At 36.1% G+C, this 22,038-nt stretch overlaps 1 protein-coding gene across 1 annotated transcript; it reads right to left on the reverse strand.

Moving 5' to 3' along the window:
• Positions 1–4,547: 4,547 nt before the first annotated feature.
• Positions 4,548–7,947, reverse strand: LOC145042951 (kinesin-like protein KIN-13B). The gene is made up of 12 exons (XM_078991477.1): positions 7,480–7,947; positions 7,150–7,380; positions 6,921–7,025; positions 6,741–6,848; positions 6,565–6,642; positions 6,308–6,389; positions 6,049–6,208; positions 5,672–5,974; positions 5,316–5,534; positions 5,075–5,243; positions 4,940–5,005; positions 4,548–4,850 (listed from the first exon to the last, which is right to left on the reverse strand). The coding sequence occupies exons 1-12, from the start codon at positions 7,654–7,656 to the stop codon at positions 4,671–4,673; spliced, it is 1,878 nt and encodes a 625-aa protein (XP_078847603.1). The 5' UTR covers positions 7,657–7,947; the 3' UTR covers positions 4,548–4,670.
• Positions 7,948–22,038: the final 14,091 nt, after the last annotated feature.

Below are 22,038 nucleotides of genomic sequence, written 5' to 3' on the forward strand. Positions count from 1 at the left end.
CCAGGTGTCGAGGATCACGAAAACCGGGTGGTTGATGCATGAAAATGATCTCCTGAAGATGACCATGAAGAAAAGCATTTTTCACGTCTAGCTGATGAATGTGTCAGTCCCGTGAAATAGCCAAACTGAGTACTGTGTGTATAGTGTGTGGTTTGACAACTGGGCTAAACATCTCATCACAATCGATCCCATGCTGCTGACTACGCCCATTTGCCACCAGGCGAGCTTTATATCGAGAAAGAGATTCGTCAGCATTAAATTTCTTTTTAAAAGCCACATAGAGTGAACTACATTAACACCTGAAGGTCGTGGTACAAGGAACCAAGTACTATTTGTAATAAGAGCTTTATATTCCTCGTGCATAGCTTTATGCCAGTTTGGATCTTTGAAAGCCTAGAGATGTGGCCTTGGGACAAAGGAAATAGAAGTAGTGTAAAGATTTAGGTGGGTGATAGGTTTGACAATACCACTTCTGGAGCGAGTGTGCATGCGATGAAGAGGAGGTGAGGCTGTGGGGGCCTCAGGATGAGAAGGTATGAGGGGAGACTCCTCATGAACAGAAGTGGGAGGGGTAGGAGAAGGACTGATATGCTCTATAGGAGCAAAAGTAGGAGGGGTAGGATGTAATATATGACGAAGGGTAGGAGAATTATCAGAGTTAGATAAGAAGTCATAGGAGGGAGGCTCGATGGGAGTGACCGAACCATATGGAAAATCGACTCATCGAATGTAACATGACGAGATATGATGATCTTTCGAGATGACAGATCATAACATTGGAACCCATTGTAGTGTGTTGGGTAGCCGAGGCAGATGCATGGGGTGGAGCAGGGTTGAAGCTTACTATTGGGAAGAAGGTGAGGAAAACAGAGACAACCAAACACGTGAAGATGGTTATATGTAGGGTGGCGATGAAAGAGACGATAGTGAGGGTTATTGTTTGAGATGGAAGCGGATGGTAATATATTGAGAAGGTGGGTAGACATATGAAGGGCTTCGGGCCAAAAAGTGGGTGGTAGGTGGGAGTGAAACATGAGTGTTCGCATCATATTATTGATGGTGCGAATCATCCATTCCGAATGACCATTTTGTTGAGATGTGTGAGGGTATGAAGATCAAAAAGTAATGTCATTAGATGCAACATAATCATGAAATTGTTGGTTGTTATGCTCCCCCCCCCCCCCCCCCCCCCTATCACATTGAAATTGTTTAATAGTGCCACCAAATTAATTTGTGATGAGTTTGGAGAGGTGTAAGAATTTTTGAAATACTTCAGATTTTTGTTTTAATGGATACACCCAAACATAATGAGTAAAATGATCGAGAAATACAATATAATACCACAAACCACCATTACTAGTAACAGGAGATGTCCACAAATCATACTGAATAATCTCAAAAGGTGCATAAAAAATAGATTCAAATAAATAAAAAGGTAGTCTAATGTGTTTGCCAAGTTGACAAGCATGACAAGTAACATTATTTTTTGATAAACGACAAGAAATTGAGCTATTGGATGACAAATGTTTCAAAACTTGATCGCCAAGGTGACCAAGTCATTGATGCCACGTGGTGGGAGTGATAGCGACAAACGCATGAATGGAGGAGCTTGTGACAAGATAGAGGGGGCCAGAGCTATCACAACGGATTAGAGGGCGCCGAGTCTGATAATCAAGAACAGTAAAACCATAAGGATCAAAGTCAATAGAGAAATTATTATGAGTTGTGAATTTTCTAACAGATATAAGGTTTTTAATGATGTTGGGTGTTATGATAATATTTTGTAAGTGAAGCAGACAGTAAATATTAGAGACAGGAAAATTTGAATGTCCCGAGGTCACAACTGGTATTGCAGATCCGTTACCAACACAAATAGAGCGAGGAGCATATGAATTATTACAAAAGAGAGTGAGTTACCTGTGTTAGTGTGGACATGGTCGGTTGCTCTGATGTCCATTACCCATCCGTTTTGTCTCGGGTCCGAAAGTGACATTATGTTGAATAGATGCGGAAGGGATGTGGGTTAATCGCCACTGACGAGCCATGCCCATGAGGGCTAATCATAGCCTGAAGTCTGATGGTGAGCCTGAGGACTCAAAGAATAGGGCTGCTGCACACTAGAATGGGCTGAAAAGGGTCTGCTGCCAAGCAGGCCTTGGGTTTTAGATGTTGGGCTGATCCACTGTTGGGCCAGCTGAGGAAATTGGTTCCCAGTCCAAAAGTTGTTGTAGGGCGAAACAAGGGGACCCCACTGAGATAAAGGGCGGTGCACAGGCTGAAAAGGCGGTGGGATATAAACCCAACCATATTGCCCATGAGCAGTGCACCTCCAGCGGAATTAGGATGCTGTCGAGATTGGCGATCGTTACCGCCACCATGCTGGTCGTTGTGTCGGTCGGAAGAGCCACCACCGCCACCACCTCGATTGGAAGGAGTGCTTGCGACGTGAAGGAGGGAATTGGACGAGGGATTGGCATCAGGAACAACATGAGGATTGGCGAGCCTGGTTTCTTCTGCAGCAAGAATGGAGCGTATTTATGAAAAAGTAGGGAACGGTTTTGACAGGCGGATGATGTTGGCAAGACCCTGGAATTTGCTGGACAGTCCGTTAAGGGTGTGAATAACCACATGCCTTTCTTTAACTTTTTCACCCAAACCTTCAAGCAGATCAGTGAGTTTCTTGATTTTGTTGTAGTAGTCATGAACATTTAAGTCTCCCATGGTGATGCATCAAAGTTCGCTTTCTAACTGCATAGTTGTGGTTTCTTTGTTGTCATTGAAGATAGAGGGTATGTTCAACCAGATTTTACGGGCAGATGCGAGAGGAGAGTAGGCGTTGGTGATGATACTCATGGAAATCGAGTTGAACAGCCACAGTTTGACGAGGTTGTCAAGTTGTTCCTATTCTGTATCAGTGGGTGGCTTGTTTGGTGCATCATAAGTATCATCGATGTGGTCCTGGAAGTCATAAGCAATGCAATGAGCAGTAAAGAAGTCACTCCAAGGATCGTAGTTATGACTGTTGAGATCGAGAATCAAGGGAACGTAAGTCTAGATGTTGGTTATTCCGTACGCCTTGTGAGGAGGTGCTACTATCTCCTGGCATTGTAGAGAAGGAAGAAGAGAAAGCAACAGGAGGGAAGAAGAAGAATTAAGAAGAAGAAGAAGATAGAAGGGATCGGTTAGGGTTTGAGAGAAGAAGTCTCTGATACCATATTAAACCGTGATTTTCCCATAACTCAATTATACATCAAACATACGTAAAAATACAAAGCCACTTGGGCCAATACATACAAGGCTTACACAATGGGCTATCTAGAAATATATAGAACTAACACAATATAACATGTGACATCTGCTAACAGATAATACCTCTAAGTTGATTAAAAAAGAATCATAATATTGTAGTAATAGAGAATTATACATCATTAAGTATTCAACTTTGTTACCCAGATGTTGGATGATAAAATTGAACTCATTAATAAATTTTAGGGGTGGGCAAACCCAAACCAACAAACCGAGAAACTGACTAAAACCAACACCGAAACCAAAGCAAAATCGACGGTTAGGGTTTGAATTTTTTAAAAACCGAAAAATCGGGTTCGGTTTTCGTTTTTACCCAGAAACCAACCCATCCAACCCGAGAAACCGACCCATACTAAAAACCGACAAACCGACCCATCCAACCCAAGAAACCGACTCATACTTTATTGTTTTTTGGTTATAATTGAATATTTCAGGCTTTGGTTGTAACTTGTATTAGACTATTTGGTTGTAAGACTCATGTTTTTTTAAATATTTAACTTCAATTTGGTGTTTTTAAAGTATTCAACTTCTTGCCTCATTTCTGGAAAATGGGTTAAAACCTAGAACCCAAGGAACCGAAAAACCGACCAAACCGACCTCAAAACTCAAGAAACCGATCCTATTAGATTCTGAAAACCAGAAACCGAATATTTATCGGTTGGATTGGGTTTGGTCCAAAACCGACCCAAACCAACCCATGCACAACCCTAATAAATTTGAGTGTTCAAGGCAAAAAAAAAAAATTTAATACAAATACTGAGAGCATAATAAAGTTTAAATTGATACAAAACTGAACATCTTGCCACAACTTTATGCAAGTAGAAGTTGGTGATGGAAACAAAGAACCAAAGATGAAACAGATCAAACACAAACTCAAATATTTTGATTTGAAGAAAGTTATCAACGGGTTTTTTGTAGAAAAGCCAAAGAAATACAAAACCCATAAAAGATCTTGATATCTTGATGAAGAATTTAGCTCAAAGCCTTGAAATTGTTGGTAATACATATAAACCCATATGAAATCTTGATATTCTAATAAGAGCCACCCTAATATAGGTTACAAAATACATACTGTGGAGCGTATTTTAGAAAGAGAGATCATAAAGGAAACGAAAAAAAAACGGATTAGACCACTACCCTTTGAAATTGACAAAATAAAAAAACCAAAAACATAAATGCAATAACTTTATCACCCATCGACACCAATTCACTATTGCAACATAATCATACATGTGGCGACATTGAGATATACTTCCATAACAAGTTTATTAATCTTTCAATATGCACCAAGTATATTGAAAAAAAAAATCACATGATCAAAAAGTAATGAAAAAAAAAACTAAATTTAGTGTTTTGAAATGTAATTATAGACCAGAGGATGAAACCAAAACATTATGGTCCCTAAGCCGCTTTTGAAAATGAGCCAAACGATTCTGTAATTGCAAAATGGCTGCAGCCTTTTGAGCCAAAACTGTGTTTAATTTTGCCACGTAATCATCCAACTGATTCCCTGGTTTATCTGCTTCCACAAGTAAATTCATCTCCTACAAACATATAACAATAATAAGTTCCAATTTCAATTTGATCAAATCATTTTATCAAAAGCCCAAAAAGATTCGAACACATTACACACCACTCTAACAATATTCATTGTATCCTCCACTTGTTTCCTATGAGCATCTACAAGCTCCTCTTCCTCCTGTAACAAAACAAGTTTTATCCAAGAAACCAGAGAATATCCTATAAAGATTCTTTCTTTTTTCCATACCTTTAAAAGTGCATTCAAATCATCATCTGGGTTCCAGTTTCTTGATTCTAATTTTGGCTCATAAAACTCTTCTGTGGTATCAACATCATAATCATCTTCTTCAGCTTGAGTTGTCGATTCCTTGAAGTTTATTGCGTCTTTCTTGTTCCCTTTTGAGAGACTTTTCACCCTGTAAATTCAATATGATAACTTAGATATGTGATTTTTAAAAAAGTGTGATTCATTTGTTAATATGTTTTACCTATCTGCATATCGTAAGGTGTTGAGAGTATGTTCACATGATCCAGCATTTGGTGAAATGCAAGAAACCATAACTGTTCTTGAGTTTCCAACAAAGGAATCCCTCAATACTTCTGTTAATTTACTTCCACGAAAAGGAATGTGACCTTGATCATTGTCTAGAGCTCTTATGCATTCTTTTAATGCAAGCAAACTTTTATTAATCTCAGCACCTTCCATTCTATATTACATATTTGAATCCAAACATTAGAATATAATAATACACAATCGTAAAGTAACTAAAGATAGTGTCTCGTATGATGGAATCAGGGAAGGAATGGAATGGAATGACTCATTCCATTCCATTCCAACGGTTACCTTGTTTGCTTATCATTATCAGTTGTATCTGCACCTCTTTCACTTCCTGCAAGATCTATAAACGAAAGCTTTCCAACAACTTTAGCAGGTTTTAATTCACTTCCATCAACAGATCTCTTAACACAAAGTTGAAGAATAGCATGTGATCTTGAAGATTCCTCATTTGCCCCTGTTGTCCCTGTGCTTCTTGTTGAATTCCCTCTATCAATTAACTCCTTGATTGTTTCCACATCTGAGACTCTGTATTCTTGTAACCCCACTATGCATACTTGTTTACTTCCATCTTCTCTCATGCAAAGTTTTCTACAAAAAAAGAAATCCATTTTGTGAAATTTGAGATGGAATATGAATATATGATGATTGATGAAGGAGCTTACTTTCTATCATTGAGGAGATCGAAAAGTTTGCCTCCATATATCTCAAAGAAACTGAAATGTAATTGAAAACCTTGGCCTCGATACGTGTGATGCATTAATCTCAAGATATCACGTGATGCTTTAAGAGGTAATGGTTTCATCGTAAAAGTCTTTCCACTTCCTAAAGCAACAAAATCAGAATGTGTTATGTGTAATTGTATTAACTATTATGTTCTCTGAAATTTTCCCCTTGAAATATGATTATTAAAAGCCTTTTTACCTGTTTGCCCATATGCAAAACATGTTGCTTTTGTGCGTTGAAAAATTATTGGAACAATGGGTTCCACAGTTTCATGATAAACCTATCAACACAAATTCAATACAAATTTACAAATAAGTGAATTATGAAGTAAGTGTTGTTTCTTTTTTGAGTTAATGAACATAAAGGGGAAATGACTTATTTAGTTAAGCTATATTATATATATGTATATGAGTGTTTTGTTTTACTTAATGTAGAAAAAACGACTTAATCCATACTTCATCATTAGAAACCTCCTCATTTAGCACTGCATCAAACACAAATTCATGTTTCTCCAAGTATTCTGTTAGGTCAACCTGAAAACAACAAGTCAACAATTCAAACAAAAGCAAGAAAACAAGATCAAAGATTGTTTAAAACAATTTCCACCATAGATTTTTTAATTGATGCTAACCTTGAGTTTTGTTTCATGAACTGCAAGGCAATTGGAATGGCTTTCGGTAGTAACTATATCTTCCTCGTTTTTTGCTAACTCTTTTTTGTTCAATGGTCTCTTACGCACCTGTAAATTCAGACACATTTCGTTAGCAAAAAGTCGATGATACCCTTGGAAGCAATCAAGAATTTAACATACCACAACTTTAATCTTTGCAACTGTGCTGCCCTTATCTTTTTTACTGTTCTGTTTGCTGTTTTCGTAGTACGGATCTGCGTACAATGAAGCACCGGAGATTGGCACCTGAAGAAATTAAATTAACCAGAGCCAATTTACAGAATGAGATCCCATTTTAATGGTGGAAATTCAAACAAGTTGCTAAAAATCGTTGAGATGATAATTTATCAGGCAATTAAGTAAAACCTACCTCGGAAATGAGTTCGGTGTCATGGGAATGTAGATCCAAGAGACCGGGACTGAAGTCGCTGGGGTCATCGCCGCCGACCCCACCGAACTTTTTATGGCGAGCCGGCGGCGAGAATGGCTCTGAGAACAAATTAGCCCCTCCGGTTACGGACATCTGTGTACTGATGTTTCTACTGTTGTTATACATTCTCGAATCTTGAGCTCCATTACCATTATAGTAACCAAAGTCCATCTGTCCCATTAAATAACAAATCAAATACATGAATTTGAGAAATGAATACATACCCAGATCGCCAGTATGTATATGTAATTGAACAAAAAGGAAACCTACGGATGAAGAAGTGTTGGAAGATTGTTGTTGGAGGTGTTGTAAACCAGCAGATTGTAGCCATTGGCCATTAGATGAAGAACTGACGTCTACGAAGTTATCGGTGTACTGACGCTGGTGTTGCGCCGCCGCCGCCACCGATGACCCAGATCTTTGGCCGTGTCTTCCCAGCGCGTTCATACTGAGCACCGACACTCAAACCCTCAAAATTGAAAAGTAGTTCGATGTTTTACTTCAAATTCTTTCCCCCAATCTCTGCTTTTTGTATCACTGAAGCATTTCTTTATTGAATTGAATCCATGAAGAGAGAGAAAGAGTACATGGCACTGAAGAATCGAGACTTTGAATGAATTAAGCGGTGGGATTAGTTTGGGTATTAATTATTCTAGCTGGGTAGCCAGAAACAGTAGAAAAAGGTTTTGGAATTGTTTTCAAGAAAGATTTGAATTTTGAAGTCCGGGGACAAGGGGAACAAGGGTGTGAATGTTGTCACATGTACCGCAGGGTCAGCGACAAAAACTTTGAGTTTGATTTGGTGACTTTGTGATAATTTACATAAGACACCCTTCGAATTATTTGTAACTAGTTTATTTGTAAAAAACTCAAAATTTTGTACAATAATAGACCTTCTTGTTGAGTTCTTTTTCAAAAGAAATAAGGGATAATGACTTGAAAGGGTAACGAATTTTCGACTTTTGTCACATTTAGTTACTAAACTTTTTTTCATTATCTATTTGCCATTGAAATATTGAAACTGTTCACATTTTACCCTTATGACCGGCTGTTGCGGTCATAAGGGTAAAATATGAACAGTTTCAATAGTTCAATGGCAAATAGATAACGAAAAAAAGTTTAGTGACTAAATATGAACAAAATCGAAAGTTCGTTTCCCTCTAAAAAGTTCAATGAATAAATGTGAACAAACTTCCTTTTGTATTATGGTTTAGCAAATTATTTATTTTTGTTAAATTGTAGCAACATTTGTTGATGAAGAAATCTATGAAATAAAAAAAATAAAAAAAACAAAACAAAACCCTTAAAATATATTTAAAAAAAAACAAAAAACCAAAACCGAAATAAAAAACCAATGGTTTGACATTTTCCAAAATAAAAAATCAAAATTTTCAATCTGATTTTGGTTTTACAAAAAAATGAACCATTCTCACTGATGTGAATTATGACCATTGGTTTGGCATGCGAAATTTGTGACATCCCATGAATATGTAGTTACAACATCGTCTGAACTCGTAATTCATAGTAAGGGGTTAGAGTATCATCACATGAATACATAGTTACAACATCGCCTGAACTTGCAATTCATCGCCTACAGGTTATGGGTCTGCTGGTGTTTCCACTGGGTTGTCTAGAATAGTCCGTGGTTGCCATTTATACTCTGATAGATGACTACATCGCCACATTGCTGGTTAAGGTTATGGTATCTCCTTTCATCCTACATCACATATTCATCATCATCTATTTACCTAATTATCACCACCTTTCTATCATCACCTATCTCTCATCATTTTATTTCATCACACACCAACTATTTCATCTACCCATGTTTCATCCGCAACATATTTGTAGATATAAATTAAATATACCATTTAAATCTTTTAAAACATGTATAAAATCGTTCATCTAGCATAGACAACAAGTATTCAAATAATATGCACACATAGCACGTAATTTATATAAAATACTTCATATCTATGTGTAAGATGAAAGTAACTATATATACCATAAATGCTTCCTAACTTTGAACCCCAAGGTTTACTCTACTAAAGCTTCATATTCTCGGCTCTCTGAACCTACAAGGGTCAAGATCTATCACACCAAAAAGCTCAAGATAGCTCTTCCTCTCACTCTACACACTCAAGCTTGCTAGGGTTCTCACTTATGGGAAAGGTAGTCGCAATTGAAGGCCATAAGTGCCTTTAAATATGGCTCGAGCCCAAAGATTTAGGGTTTCTGCCAACAGCGCGGACTCGTCGAGTCCATTCATTAATCCGAGTCATCAGTCGCGACCTTACTCGACAAGTTGAGGCGTCAACTCGTCGAGTCTCTCTTCTTAACTCAAAAGAAAAATACTTAAATGATGATACTTGGAAATCCGGATGTTACATTTTGTTTTTTTATTTCATAGATTTCTTCATCAGCAAATGTTGCTACAATTAAACAAAAATAAATAATTTTGCTAAAACATAATACAATAGGAAGTTTGTTCACATTTAGTCATTGAACTTTTTAGAGGGAAACGAACTTTCGATTTTGTTCACATTTAGTCACTAAACTTTTTTTCATTATCTATTTGTCACTAAACTATTGAAACTGTTCACATTTAACCCTTATGACCGGTAACGGCCGGTCATAAGCGTAAAATGTGAACAGTTTCAATAGTTCAATGGCAAATAGATAACGAAAAAAAGTTTAGTGACTAAATGTGACAAAAGTCGAAAGTTCGTTACCCTGTCAAGTCATTATCGCAAGAAATAACGGCATAAACTTGTAAATTACAAGTTATTTGGGAAAAAAAATTGGGATTAAATAAGCTCCCATTGTAGCTTTTTTTGACTTTCAATAGCTTATTCATTCATATTTGACCAAATAAGTTAATAAGTTTGTAATTAAAAAAAAAAAAAAAAAAAAAAAAACTCCTATAAACTTTCAAATATAAAAAATTAACTATTATAGTAGCTTTTTGAGTAAATTAATAGAATGGCCCCTATGGTTTAGGGTAATTTGCATGTTTAGTCCCTAATTTATTTTTTTAACTCAGAAGATCCATACTGTTTGTTTTTGTTACGCGTTTGGTCCCTGTTTTACCTAAAAAGATTATTTTTCTCTAGATTTTTTAATTTATTTAAATAAACACTCCTTCAACTCCACCCCTCTAACCTTACCTTGTCTACCTTACTATTTTTCCTATTTAAATAATAATTTTTTAGGTAATACAGGGACCAAGCACATAACAAAAACAAATACTAGGGACCAATTGCATAATAAAAACAAACAGTAGGGACCTTCCGAGTTAAAAAGATAAGTTAGTGACCAAACATACAAATTACTCCAAACCATAGGGACCATTCGTGTAATTTACTCTAGCTTTTCCTAACTCTTTTTTTTTTTTTTTTTTTTTTTCATTTTTCCTTGTAAATTTACAAGCCACATTAAGCTTTTTGCTATTCTACTAATATAAATGGGTTTTTGGAATTATGTTTTGAAATATCTTATTCACTTGGCCACTTGCTTTATTTATAACACCGAGTCTTCTATTTTGTATGTTGTATTTCGAACTCTTTTCTTGTAATGGCATCAATGATAGATTTGTATGCAATTTATCTAAACATGATATTGTTCCTTCTCTTCCCGAGAAGGTTAAGGTTGACATGCAGATATGTAGTGTTTGTATGATTGTATCTTGTGTGAAGCCAAGTATTTAATCCATCATGATATCAATTTCTATTGGTATTACAATTTCAAATTTGTATATGAGACTAAAGAGAGCTTCTCTTGTTGTAGTTATTATCGGGCTCTTGTAAGCCCATATGACACTTTGCAACTTATCTATCCATTTTATTTTGGCTATTACAAGTCTTTTTAATTCTTTTACAATTGTGTGGGTCTATTATTTTCATGTGCCTATTGGTGGATAGGTGAGAAATATAAATAAAGTTTTGTTGGATGTTTAAAGTTGTACACCATCCTTTGAACGAGTTATCAGAAACTACTTCTCGTTGTCTCTGACGATGGTGTGCGATATTTTGAATCGTCAATTGATTTTCTTCCTTATGAACTTGGTTATACTTCTCCTGTTATTGTATCCATTGATTCTTTTACGGATTTAGTAAAATAACCAATTGAAACCACTATAAATTTAACCCACACGAAGCTTCAACGACTATACCATTATCCTTACTCCCCATTGGTAAAAGGCTCATGAGTGAGAAATAATTATCATCTTCAATTATGGTAAAGTTGGTATGGTGACATTTTGTTGACATTGTAAGCATTTTTTGATAAATGAATGTATGTAGATAATTAGATAGTGTTGGCTAAAAGTACCTAGTTTGTAGGATATTAGTGATAGTGTTTGGAATCCAAAGTGAATTCTACAGAGACTCTGATATATGCTTCTTCGATTACATGTTGTACCTTTAATGGTATTTAGCATCACAGTCATGAGCTTAAATAACCTTTACGATGTATTATCACTTGTTTGATGGTGTACCTTGTTGCGTTGATTCGTATTTTTCGTACCTCCTTTTCAATGACCAACAATGTGTTGCTTTGCAAATATTTTAAGAAGTGGGTCATCCAATTAGTTAAGTGATCTGAAAAACCATGACACTTTCTTCTTTTGTACTTTGTTTATGCGAAACTTCTACTAGTAACCTTTTCTCAAATGAGTAAAAACAATTGAGGCTATTTTGCTTAAGGAATATGTCTCTTTGTTTAGGGAAATCTCCATTTTAGTCCTATTATTTTTCCCACATTTACAGAAAAGTCCTAAACTATTAAATGTTAACGTAAAAGCCTAAAATACCGGATAAACCGGCGAATTGACCCAATTTACCCGGTTACCACTCTTGCAACCGGTGACAAACCGATGTGGCATTAAATGAGATTAGGTGGAAGGTGAGTCGACCAAATCACACACTCATTCCTTCAACGGTAGATCACACACAGTTATGGTAAGAAATTAGGGCTTTTTACGTGCGAAGAAGATGACAATTGTGGGCACGAGTTCGAGTCTTACAAGATTTGCTAATGGAAGACATCTGGTATTTTGATACTATTGATGTTGAAGTAGACAAGGATTTGAAGAAGCAAACCAAGAGATGCAATGATGCGTTCTTGAACAGCTGGTGAAGAAGGTGATGACTTTGCAATCCCTAAAATTAAACATATCGACGATGAGGTTGACTTAAATGAAGATGATGTGGTGGAGAATGAAGATCATTTTGACTCAATGCGAGAAGGAAATGGGTCTGATGAAGTATATGGGTATGATGAAGAAGTATCAAGTGAAAGTGACCATGATTCTAAGCTTGAGTTTGAGTACAAAACCCACGATCCAAAGGTTAAATGGAACAATGTTGGATATTATTCCTTTTATATATCAGCTCAGATACCGATTTGTTGGAAATATAACAATCTGATCACCACAACAAAAGGCTCGGTTACCAGTTACTGTGTGACAGATATATTAGTTTAAGATATAAGATAGATATATATATATAAAGAATAAGAATTGCGGAATAAGTATAAATATGAAAGCTGTAAATGACTGAAAGCTATAATAATATAAATGACTGTATTTAAATGACGTAAAGCTATAAATAATATAAATGACTGTATTTAAATGACGTAAAGCTATAAATAATATAAATGACTATATTTAAATGATATAAAGCTATAATAAAGTATATAAATATATAAATATATATCAAGTAGGTTCGTCAATAAATTGACTGAACCGGACTCATGAAGCGACTGGTCGATATTTGTTCTTTGAATGGACTGGTCGATATTGGGACTCTTGGAGCGACTGGTCTATATTAGTTCAAAGATCAATCCGGCATTGGATAAGTAACAAAATTTCATTTAAAGCTCGATTTTATGTAAAACAAGTGTTTACAAAAGGGTACAAAATACATGGGTTTATGTATTTGTATTTGAAGTATTTTTGGGTAAAAACATGCACACGGGTCATGTAAGATAAGGCACAAGTGACACGGGTCGTGTAGGAGGGTTTTGGAGGGTTTTCTCGATGAAGCTTCTGAACACGGGTCGTGTAGAATAAGGCACAAGTGACACGGGTCGTGTAGGAGGTTTTTAGAAGGTTTTCTCGATGAAGCTTCTGAACACGGGTCGTGTAGAATAAGGCAAAAACAACACGGGTCGTGTTCGCGCAGATCCTTGCATACACAGATTAAAAACCTTTAGTTTTCAGAAAATCTCTCTGGATAGCCATTTCTCTCTCGCGTCTCTCTGGGGTTTTCCGTGGTCAAAATCGTCCACGAAAATTCCTAGATGAAGGTAAGGTTCTAAAGAATTTGTGGTGAAAATCTCCCTAGTCTTATTTTGGCTGTGTTGTGCTCGGTTTTCTGTTTTCTAACATGCAGATTCTGAACTTGAAAACAGAAATCTCTCTGGATAGCCAATTCTCTCTCGCGTCTCTTTGGGGTTTCCCGTGGTCAAAATCGTCCACGAAAATTTCTAGATGTAGGTAAGGTCCTGAAGAATTGATGGTGAAAATCTCCCTAGTCTTTTTGTGCTTGTAACCAGCCCAGTTTTCTTCGTTTTTGACTTGAAGATTCTGATGTCGAAAAACAGCAAGGTGGTGATGGTTGTGGTGATTTGAAAGGGTTTTTGGAGGAGGTTTAAGGAGGGTATTTGGAGGGTGTTTGGAGATTATTTTGAGATTGGAAGGAGGTTAATATAAGGGAGGTGTTTGGTGGTAAATGGTGTGATGAACAAGGATAGTGAAGATGAAGAACCTTGAGTTTCAATGAAGAAGATGAAGATGGTTGATGGTGTTCTTCATTTAGCTTGTTGATGATCTTGGTGTTCTTCACTTCATTGTTGTTTGATCTTGGTGTTCTTCATTTTCTCCAGGGATTTGTCTTTGTTCTTGAAGAAGATGATGATTTGTGATGTTCTTGGGAGTGTTTGTAGTTTGTAGGAAGTGTTACAAGATTACAAAAATGAACACACACCCTTACACACACAAACTCATGTATACATATATGCATGAAACAAATATCTTCTAGTGCACTTGAGTATATGGAGAGTTGGCTGCAAGTTGATGTAGAGTAGGAGGCAAAAACGTGGGGGTTCTTTTGCTTCTCATTTCCTTGACTTTGTTGACCATTTCTTGTAGACTATTCAACATATATACATATATAATACATATATACATATATAATACATACATATGTATATAATACACACACACACACATATATATATATATATATATATATATATATATATATATATATATATATTGTTGAAATTGTTTAGTCACACATATGTGTTTTCGTCATTCGCGTGCTTTCGTATTTTCCGTTTTATCACGCATTTGTGCAACCTGAAATAACTGATAATATTTGTTAGATTGTATAAAAACAGTTCATCTTATTTCAGTGATGGTCACATACTAGGTTACATAAGAACATTTTTCAACAATTTCCCCCTATGTGATCATTGCTGAAATAAGGACAGGTATAATCATATTGACAGTTTAACTTTTGAAGATTTGAGATAAAAGATTTGTCAATAGATAAGATATATAAAAAACCATAGCAATTGATTTGAAAGTTTGTGACTTGGTTTAACATATCTTATGTAAAAGATTTTCAGAAATTTGTTTCCGAATCAAAGTCTCGGGTTCGGTTATCAAAGGGTAGCCATATATGTATCTAAAGAAATTTCTTAAGATTTTATAGCATTATTAATGACGACAAGTGGTTTAACAGGTCGATTCAGATGAACGCTCATAGGTATAGCTCACACTTCACTTGGGTGTTTGGTTGTTCTGGCAGCAGAACAAGTTAATGATCACTAAAAATGAGTGATATCTCTCTCTGACGACTCACACTCATATTGGAGGTGTTCAACTATGCTTTTCCTGAAAGGTCACTTAGTCTCATTATTAGATAATCAATCACATAAGACTGGTTTCGGCATTACTCAGCGGGTTTCTTCATTCATGCCATTAACTTTCTCTCTCTCTCCGTCGGGAAATACATGTAGAGGGGTTTAGCAATTTTCATAGTGCAGTTTGCAACTAAGAATCTTCAGTGATGAAGGCTACAGTATCCCGGGAAATCCATTGTTGTTGCAGCTTTTTCTTTGATGGTATCCTTTTTGTTGATCAATATCTTTTTGTTGTAAAAGGATATTTTGTTTTAGCATCGAGAATTTGCTACATTTGAGAAATTTGGGATTTTTGAGAGTATCTATCTTGCGGGATTTAGATATCCCTTTTTGTGAAAAATGGTTAAAAACAGATCACGAGATCTTTTGATGTTTGCTTTGAAATAACCATTTGGTTGAACTTTGTTTGAAAATACCAAATGTAGAGTTTTTTTTTTTTTTTTTTTTTTTTTTTTTTTTTTTTTTTGTTTGGTATTTCTTCGTTGAATGATTTGGCTTTCTTGTTGATTCTTCTTTATCTAGTTTCATCTTTTCTTGTTGATGGATCACGGGATCTCAAGACATCATTTTTGGTTGGCTTATATCTAGGTAGGGATTAGTGGCATAAAAGACAGTTTGTCTAGTATGTAAGAAATGAATGTATCGTCCCTGGTCATTTTGATATCTAAGCAAAAATGAGACCGTGACAAGGTATAATTGGATATACCTTATAAGCAATAGTGACACACCTAAGCTCACAAGAAATGAATTCCACAATGATTCAGATTGATGAGGCACAAATTCTCACATGGGTTTTTGTTTTCATCTGAACCTCCTAACCTTATGTCCCTTTTTAAAATCATCAATAATGAAATAAAATTGAAGGAAATAAAGTTATGTACATTATGAAAAGTAGGAGATTTGAACCTTCACTCCAATTGAGAATCAATATGACTTAATATCTTCATCGAGCATAAGCATCTGAAAATTAAGTCGAAAGACGATTAATCACAAGGTTCTATAAAAGCTTATTATGGCAAGTCTTTTATAATATTTTTGAAGATTTGTTTTTCTGAATGTTTTTGGAAATATTGGTTATTTCAATGTTTTTGGTTTTTTTGAAAAGAAAGCAGTTTTCAAATGTTTTTGAATTTTCTTTTTGAATGAAAGTAAACACACTTTTGTACAAACAAAAAGTAAAAGTTTAAGGATGGATGTTATCTGGATTTAACATTCCTAGACGGCCTAGGAAGTATTGAAACTTCGTTTCATCGAGAGCCTTAGTGAAGACATCGGCAATTTGATCTTCGGAGTTGATGAAGTGTAGTTCGATATGACCCTTTTGAATGTTGTCTTTGATAAAGTGATATCGAATGTCGATGTGCTTTGTCATGGAATGGTGAACGGGATTGTGAGAAATGGCAATTGCACTAGTTGAGTCACAAAATATGGGAATTTGTGAGATTTTGAAGCCATAGTCACGCAGTTGAGTTTGCATCCATATGACTTGTGAACAACAGCTGGCGGCAGCGACATATTCAGCTTCTGCTGTTGATGTGGATACACACGTCTGTTTCTTTGAAGTCCAACTCACTAGTCTACCTCCTAGGAATTGACAGCTACCAGATGTACTCTTCCTATCTAGCTTGCATCCTCCGTAGTCTGAGTCGGTGAAAGCGTTCAGCTGAAAATCGGATTTAGCTGGATACCAAATGCCAAGTTTGGGAGTGCCTTTAAGGTATTTGAAGATGCGTTTCACAGCAACTACATGGGATTCCATAGGATTTGCTTGGTATCTAGCACAAACACATGTAGAAAACATGATGTCAGGTCTGCTGGCAATGAGGTACAAGAGTGATCCGATCATTCCACGATATCTTTTCTGGTCAACGGCTTTGCCATTTAAGTCTGCATCAATTTTGTATCCAAAAGCCATTGGGGTTTTTGCGGTATTGGATTTTTCCATTGAAAAACGAGTGAGTAGGTTTTTGACATAATTCTCTTGGTTGATGAAAATGCCATCAGTTGACTGTTTGATTTGAAGTCCGAGAAAAGTAGTCATCTCCCCAATCATGCTCATTTCAAATTTGCTCTTCATTAGATCTGCAAACTTAACACTTAAAGATTCATCAGTAGAACCGAAAATAATGTCATCAACATATATTTGTACGATTAACAGATGTTTATTAAAGATTTTACGAAAGAGTGTTTGATCAATTGAACCTCTTTTAAAACCTGATTCTTCGAGAAAGGTTGACAACGTGGCATACCAAGCTCGAGGTGCTTGTTTCAAGCCGTAGACAGCTTTCTGCAATTTAAAGCTGTGATCTGGAAATTTGGGATCTTCGAAACCTGGTGGTTGTTGGATGTATACTTCGCGATCTATCTCTCCATGTAGGAATGCACATTTAACATCCATTTGGAATACTTTGAAATTCTTATGTGCAGCATATGCAAGAAAGATGCGAATTGCTTCAATTCGGGCAACTGGAGCATATGTTTCATCGTAGTCGATTCCCTCTTGTTGTGAATATCCTTTGACTACAAGACGTGCCTTGTTTCGACAAATGATTCCTTGATCGTCAGTCTTGTTTCTGTATACCCATCTTGAACCTATAACAGTAACATCGGGTGGAGTAGGAACAAGATTCCATACGTCATTTCTTTCAAATTCTGCTAGCTCTTCTTGCATAGCTTTTACCCAATCTGGATCTTTTATAGCAGAATGTATGGTTTTGGGTTCGGTCGTGGATAAGAAGGCTCCAAATAAACATTCATTTGTGGATGCGCCTCTAGTCTGAATGCCTATGTTGGGATCTCCGATGATTTGGTCTGTTGGATGATTTCTGGTCCACTTTATTAAGCGATTCTCTTCCGCTATAATAATTGGAGTTTCAGTATCCCATTGTTCTTCTCCGGGCGTTTCATCTTGGAATAGGTTTGAAGGTTCCCCCATAAATGATGCATCGGGATTGTTTTGGCTATTTGGGGATGGGGTGTTTAAAGGAGGATTTGGTGTTTGTTCCAAAGAGGAAGTATGTGTTGGTGGTTCCCCCTCGGATTGATTTGCATCATTTTGGTTTGTTTGTGGAATTACTTCACTGGGTGTTCCTGTAGGGTCAATTAAAGTAGTTAGAAGTTCAGAATTGTAAGCGGTTTTTGGTTGTTCAAAAAGCAAATCAAGATCGATTTCAATGTCTATGTCAGGAGAAGGTGTTTGTTGAATTGGATTTTGAAAAATATTTTCAATCATTTTTGAACCAAAATGTTCACGATCCAATTTCCTAACATAAAATTCATCGAAATGAACATCGGTACTTTCTTCAATTACTCTAGTACGTTTATTCAGTACTCGATAAGCAGCTGAAGAAAAAGAGTAACCAAGGAAAATTCCTTCGTCCGACCTTGATTCAAATTTTGAAAGGTGATCTTTATTATTCTTTACGAAGCATCGACAACCGAAAATATGGAAAAATTTGATGTTTGGTTTTCGGTTGTTAATGACTTCATATGGTGTTTTATGAAGATGTTTATGGATTAAGGAACGATTTTGAGTATAGCAAGCTGTGGATATTGCTTCTGCCCAGAAGTATTGTGGCAGATCAGCGAAGATAAGCATTGATCTTGCAGCTTCACATAGAGTTCGGTTCCTTCTTTCGACAACACCGTTCTGTTGTGGAGTGTATGGGGCTGAGAAGTTGTGTTCAATTCCTTTGTCTTTGAGAAATGAATCTAGAGTATTGTTTTTGAACTCTAAACCATTATCACTTCGGATTCTTCGAACAGGTCGTTTCAACTTCAGCTCGATTTGTTTGATGAAGTTGATCATCTCTTCAGGTGCTTCTGATTTTAGTCTTAAGAAAAAGACCCAAGTAAAGCGCGAGAAACCATCAATGACAACAAGAATGTACTTCTTCCCTTGAATGGTTTGGGTTTTGGCAGGGCCACAAAGGTCTATGTGCAACAACTCTAGTGGTTCGGACACACTAGATTCTGAGATGCTTTTGTGAGTGGATTTGGAAAGTTTTCCTTTTTCACATGCGGCACAAAGAGTTTCGTTATCAAGCTTCAGAAGTGGTAGCCCTCGAACAAGATCATCGCCGATTAATTTGTTGATGTACCCAAAGTTTAGATGGGAAAGGCGGCGGTGCCATAACCAACTAATATCTGCTGGGGCTTTAGATAGCAGACATATATCGGGTTTACCATAGATAAGATCCATGTCAAGTGGATACATATTTCCGGCACGGTCAGAATCAACTATAACATCTTTGGTTTTGGCGTCCATGATCAAGCTTCGTTGTTTGGTGAAAAGAACTTCAAGATTGTTATCACACAGTTGAGAAACACTGATGAGGTTGTGTTTCAGGTCATCGACGAAGGCAACTTTCTTTATGGTAAAATTACCATTTGTTATGTTTCCATAACCTTTGATTTTTGCTTTCATGTTGTTGCCGAAGGTAACATCTTGATTGGTTTGTATAGGTTTGAAGTCACGTAAGTAGTTCCGGTTTCCTGTCATATGCTTGGAGCAGCCACTATCAATATACCATGTATCATCATTGGGTTCTCCAACATTAAGTACCTACAATCAGACAGAAACTTTAGGTACCCAAATCTGAATGGGTCCTGGTTTGTCAGTTGTTATTTTGGGTGCTTTTCTTAATGAATTTCTTTTATCATTTGACTTCACATTATTGTAATGGTTTGGTTTATAACGATGGAATGGTTGAGGTTTGATTTGATCTATCAATTTTACCCAAAATGCGATTTGTTTTTGAAAACGTGTGGGTTGATAAGATCTGTGATTTGGTGAAAGATATCCTAGATGTGAAGGTTTGTTTGAAAATTTTTCTTCATATCTGGGATGTGATGGGCGGTTTTGAAAAGCTTTTTGAGGATGATGGTTTGAAACTTTCGGATGTGATGGTTTTTGAAAGTTCCTTGAATGATTAAAAGTAATATCTTGAAAGCGGTTTTCAAAAGGTTTTTGAAAAGATTTTGGTTTTTGTTTGGATACCTGTTTATGAGGTATGACGTTTGGTTTCTTTGGTTGTTTTTCAAAAAGGTTTGGTTTGATTAGTGGGGTTTTGGTGACTTGAATGGATTTTTTGCTTGTTTGTTGTTTCTTGGAGTATTTTTGTCCCAGACTAGTTTTTCCAACAATTGATGAAGTCATTGTAGGAAAAGCAGTTGGTATAGAAGTACTACCATCCTCATAAGAGGAATTTTCTCCATTCAAAAAGTTTTTGAGTTTTGTGGTTCCATCGGTATTTTTGATTTGGTGAGTTAAAGAACTTGCAGAGTCTGTTTCAGAATTTACAACTCTTTTAAAAGACTTTTTGGAAACACTGAAAGCAGTATCATCTGGACTACAGTTGATAACTGTTTCTTCATCTGAATCTTCCTCATTAACAGATGTGAAAAGATTTGGTAGAGTAGATTCAGAGTTTTCACAATTCGTCATGTTTTCCTGTTTTGCTTGTTCAATTTCAAAGGATTCTCTTCCAATTCCTGGTCTATAATTCGTATCAATTTTGCCAGTTCCCAAGGTGTTTGCCTTGGTGAAAATATCATCACTTAGTTTTCTGGCAACTTTGATAGAATCCATATTCCATATCAGTCTTTTATTCTCGGTTTCAAGAGAATTGATTTGTTTTAAAGAATCAGTCAGCTTTTCATTTAAAACGTTGTATTTGTCAGTTGATTCTTGAAAGTTTTGTTTCAACTGAAGGATTTCCATTTCTAAAACATCTTTTATTTCAGAAGAAATGACTGACTGATTTTTTAGTTCCAAATCCCTTTTCTGAATTAGGGACTGATTTAATTGTTCCAAGACGTGATTATAATCTTCTGATTTTCTTTCAACGTCTCTTTCCAATTTGCTTTTTGTTCTTGTTGATTCTCCAAATTTGAGTTGCAAGGTTTGTAACTCAAATTTGCAAATATCATAATTGACCATTGTGTCATGATATGTTTTGAGATCAACTTCCAGACTAGTCTCAATTTTGGTTATGTGAGACTCAAAAATTGTTTTTGAAAAACCAAGTTCAGAGATCATAGACCATACCTGTTCTATGACGTTTGGAGCTCTTGAAGGTATTTCAACACCAGCTACGAAGCAGAAGTTTGATTGTGTTGGTTCGTGTTCAGCTTCGTCATCAGAAGTTGGCCAGTATTCCACACTTAGTTCATGGATTGCCATCAATGCCCTTTGCTTTTCTTGGTTTTCCAGTTTCTTCAATTCATCGGCTCTTTGAGCATAGTATGCTGAGTCTTTGATTTTGGTTTTGTTTTTGGCTCGACATTCTCTGGCATAGTGATTTGTTCCTTTGCAGTTGTGACAAATGATCACTTCTTCATCACTATCATCCTTTTGACTTTTAATCGGAAGTCTTTTAGGTGTTTGACTTTGGGTTTGTTGGGAAGGTTGAGAATGGTTTTGTTGGAATCCAAAATTTTGGTTGTTTTGAAAACCATTGTTTTGATTGTTGTAACCTTGATTTTGGAAACCTCTGCTTTGATTTTGAAAACTGTTGTTTGGATTGTGATTATGACCTGAGTTGGGATCGTTTTGAAATCCCTGGTTTTGAAAACCTTGGTTTGAGTTATTTTGGAAAGAAGGTCTTTGAGAATTTTGTCCAAAGTAAGGTCTAGGTTGAAAACCTGAGTTGTTTTGACCAAAAGATGGTCTTGGTTGAAAACTTGAGTTATTTTGTCCAAAAGATGGTCTTGGTTGAAAATTTGGTCTAAAATTTGATTGACCATGATTTGGGATAAATCTCTGGAGATTTGTGTTTGCAACCAACGCACACAGTTGTTGATAATCTACTTCATCATTTGAATCAGATTGGAAGACTTGGTTTTGAAAAGATGTAGTCTGATTAAAATGATTAAAGTTTTGATCATTGAAAGGTGTTT

Source organism: Lactuca saligna, chromosome 4 (assembly GCF_052625555.1).
Source record: "Lactuca saligna cultivar CGN05327 chromosome 4, ASM5262555v1, whole genome shotgun sequence".
NCBI classification, from domain to species: Eukaryota; Viridiplantae; Streptophyta; class Magnoliopsida; order Asterales; family Asteraceae; genus Lactuca; species Lactuca saligna.

What these genes read in the sequence shown, in the direction of transcription:
- LOC145042951 (XM_078991477.1), bottom strand. Translation starts at nt 7,656, where the DNA reads ATGAACGCGCTGGGAAGACACGGCCAAAGATCTGGGTCATCGGTGGCG. An exon ending in GATCTCCTCAATGATAGAAA is followed by an intron (nt 5,975 to 6,048) that starts GTAAGCTCCTTC and finishes CTTTTTTTGTAG; the next exon opens with AAAACTTTGCATGAGAGAAG. An exon ending in GATAATGATAAGCAAACAAG is followed by an intron (nt 5,535 to 5,671) that starts GTAACCGTTGGA and finishes TATGTAATATAG; the next exon opens with AATGGAAGGTGCTGAGATTA.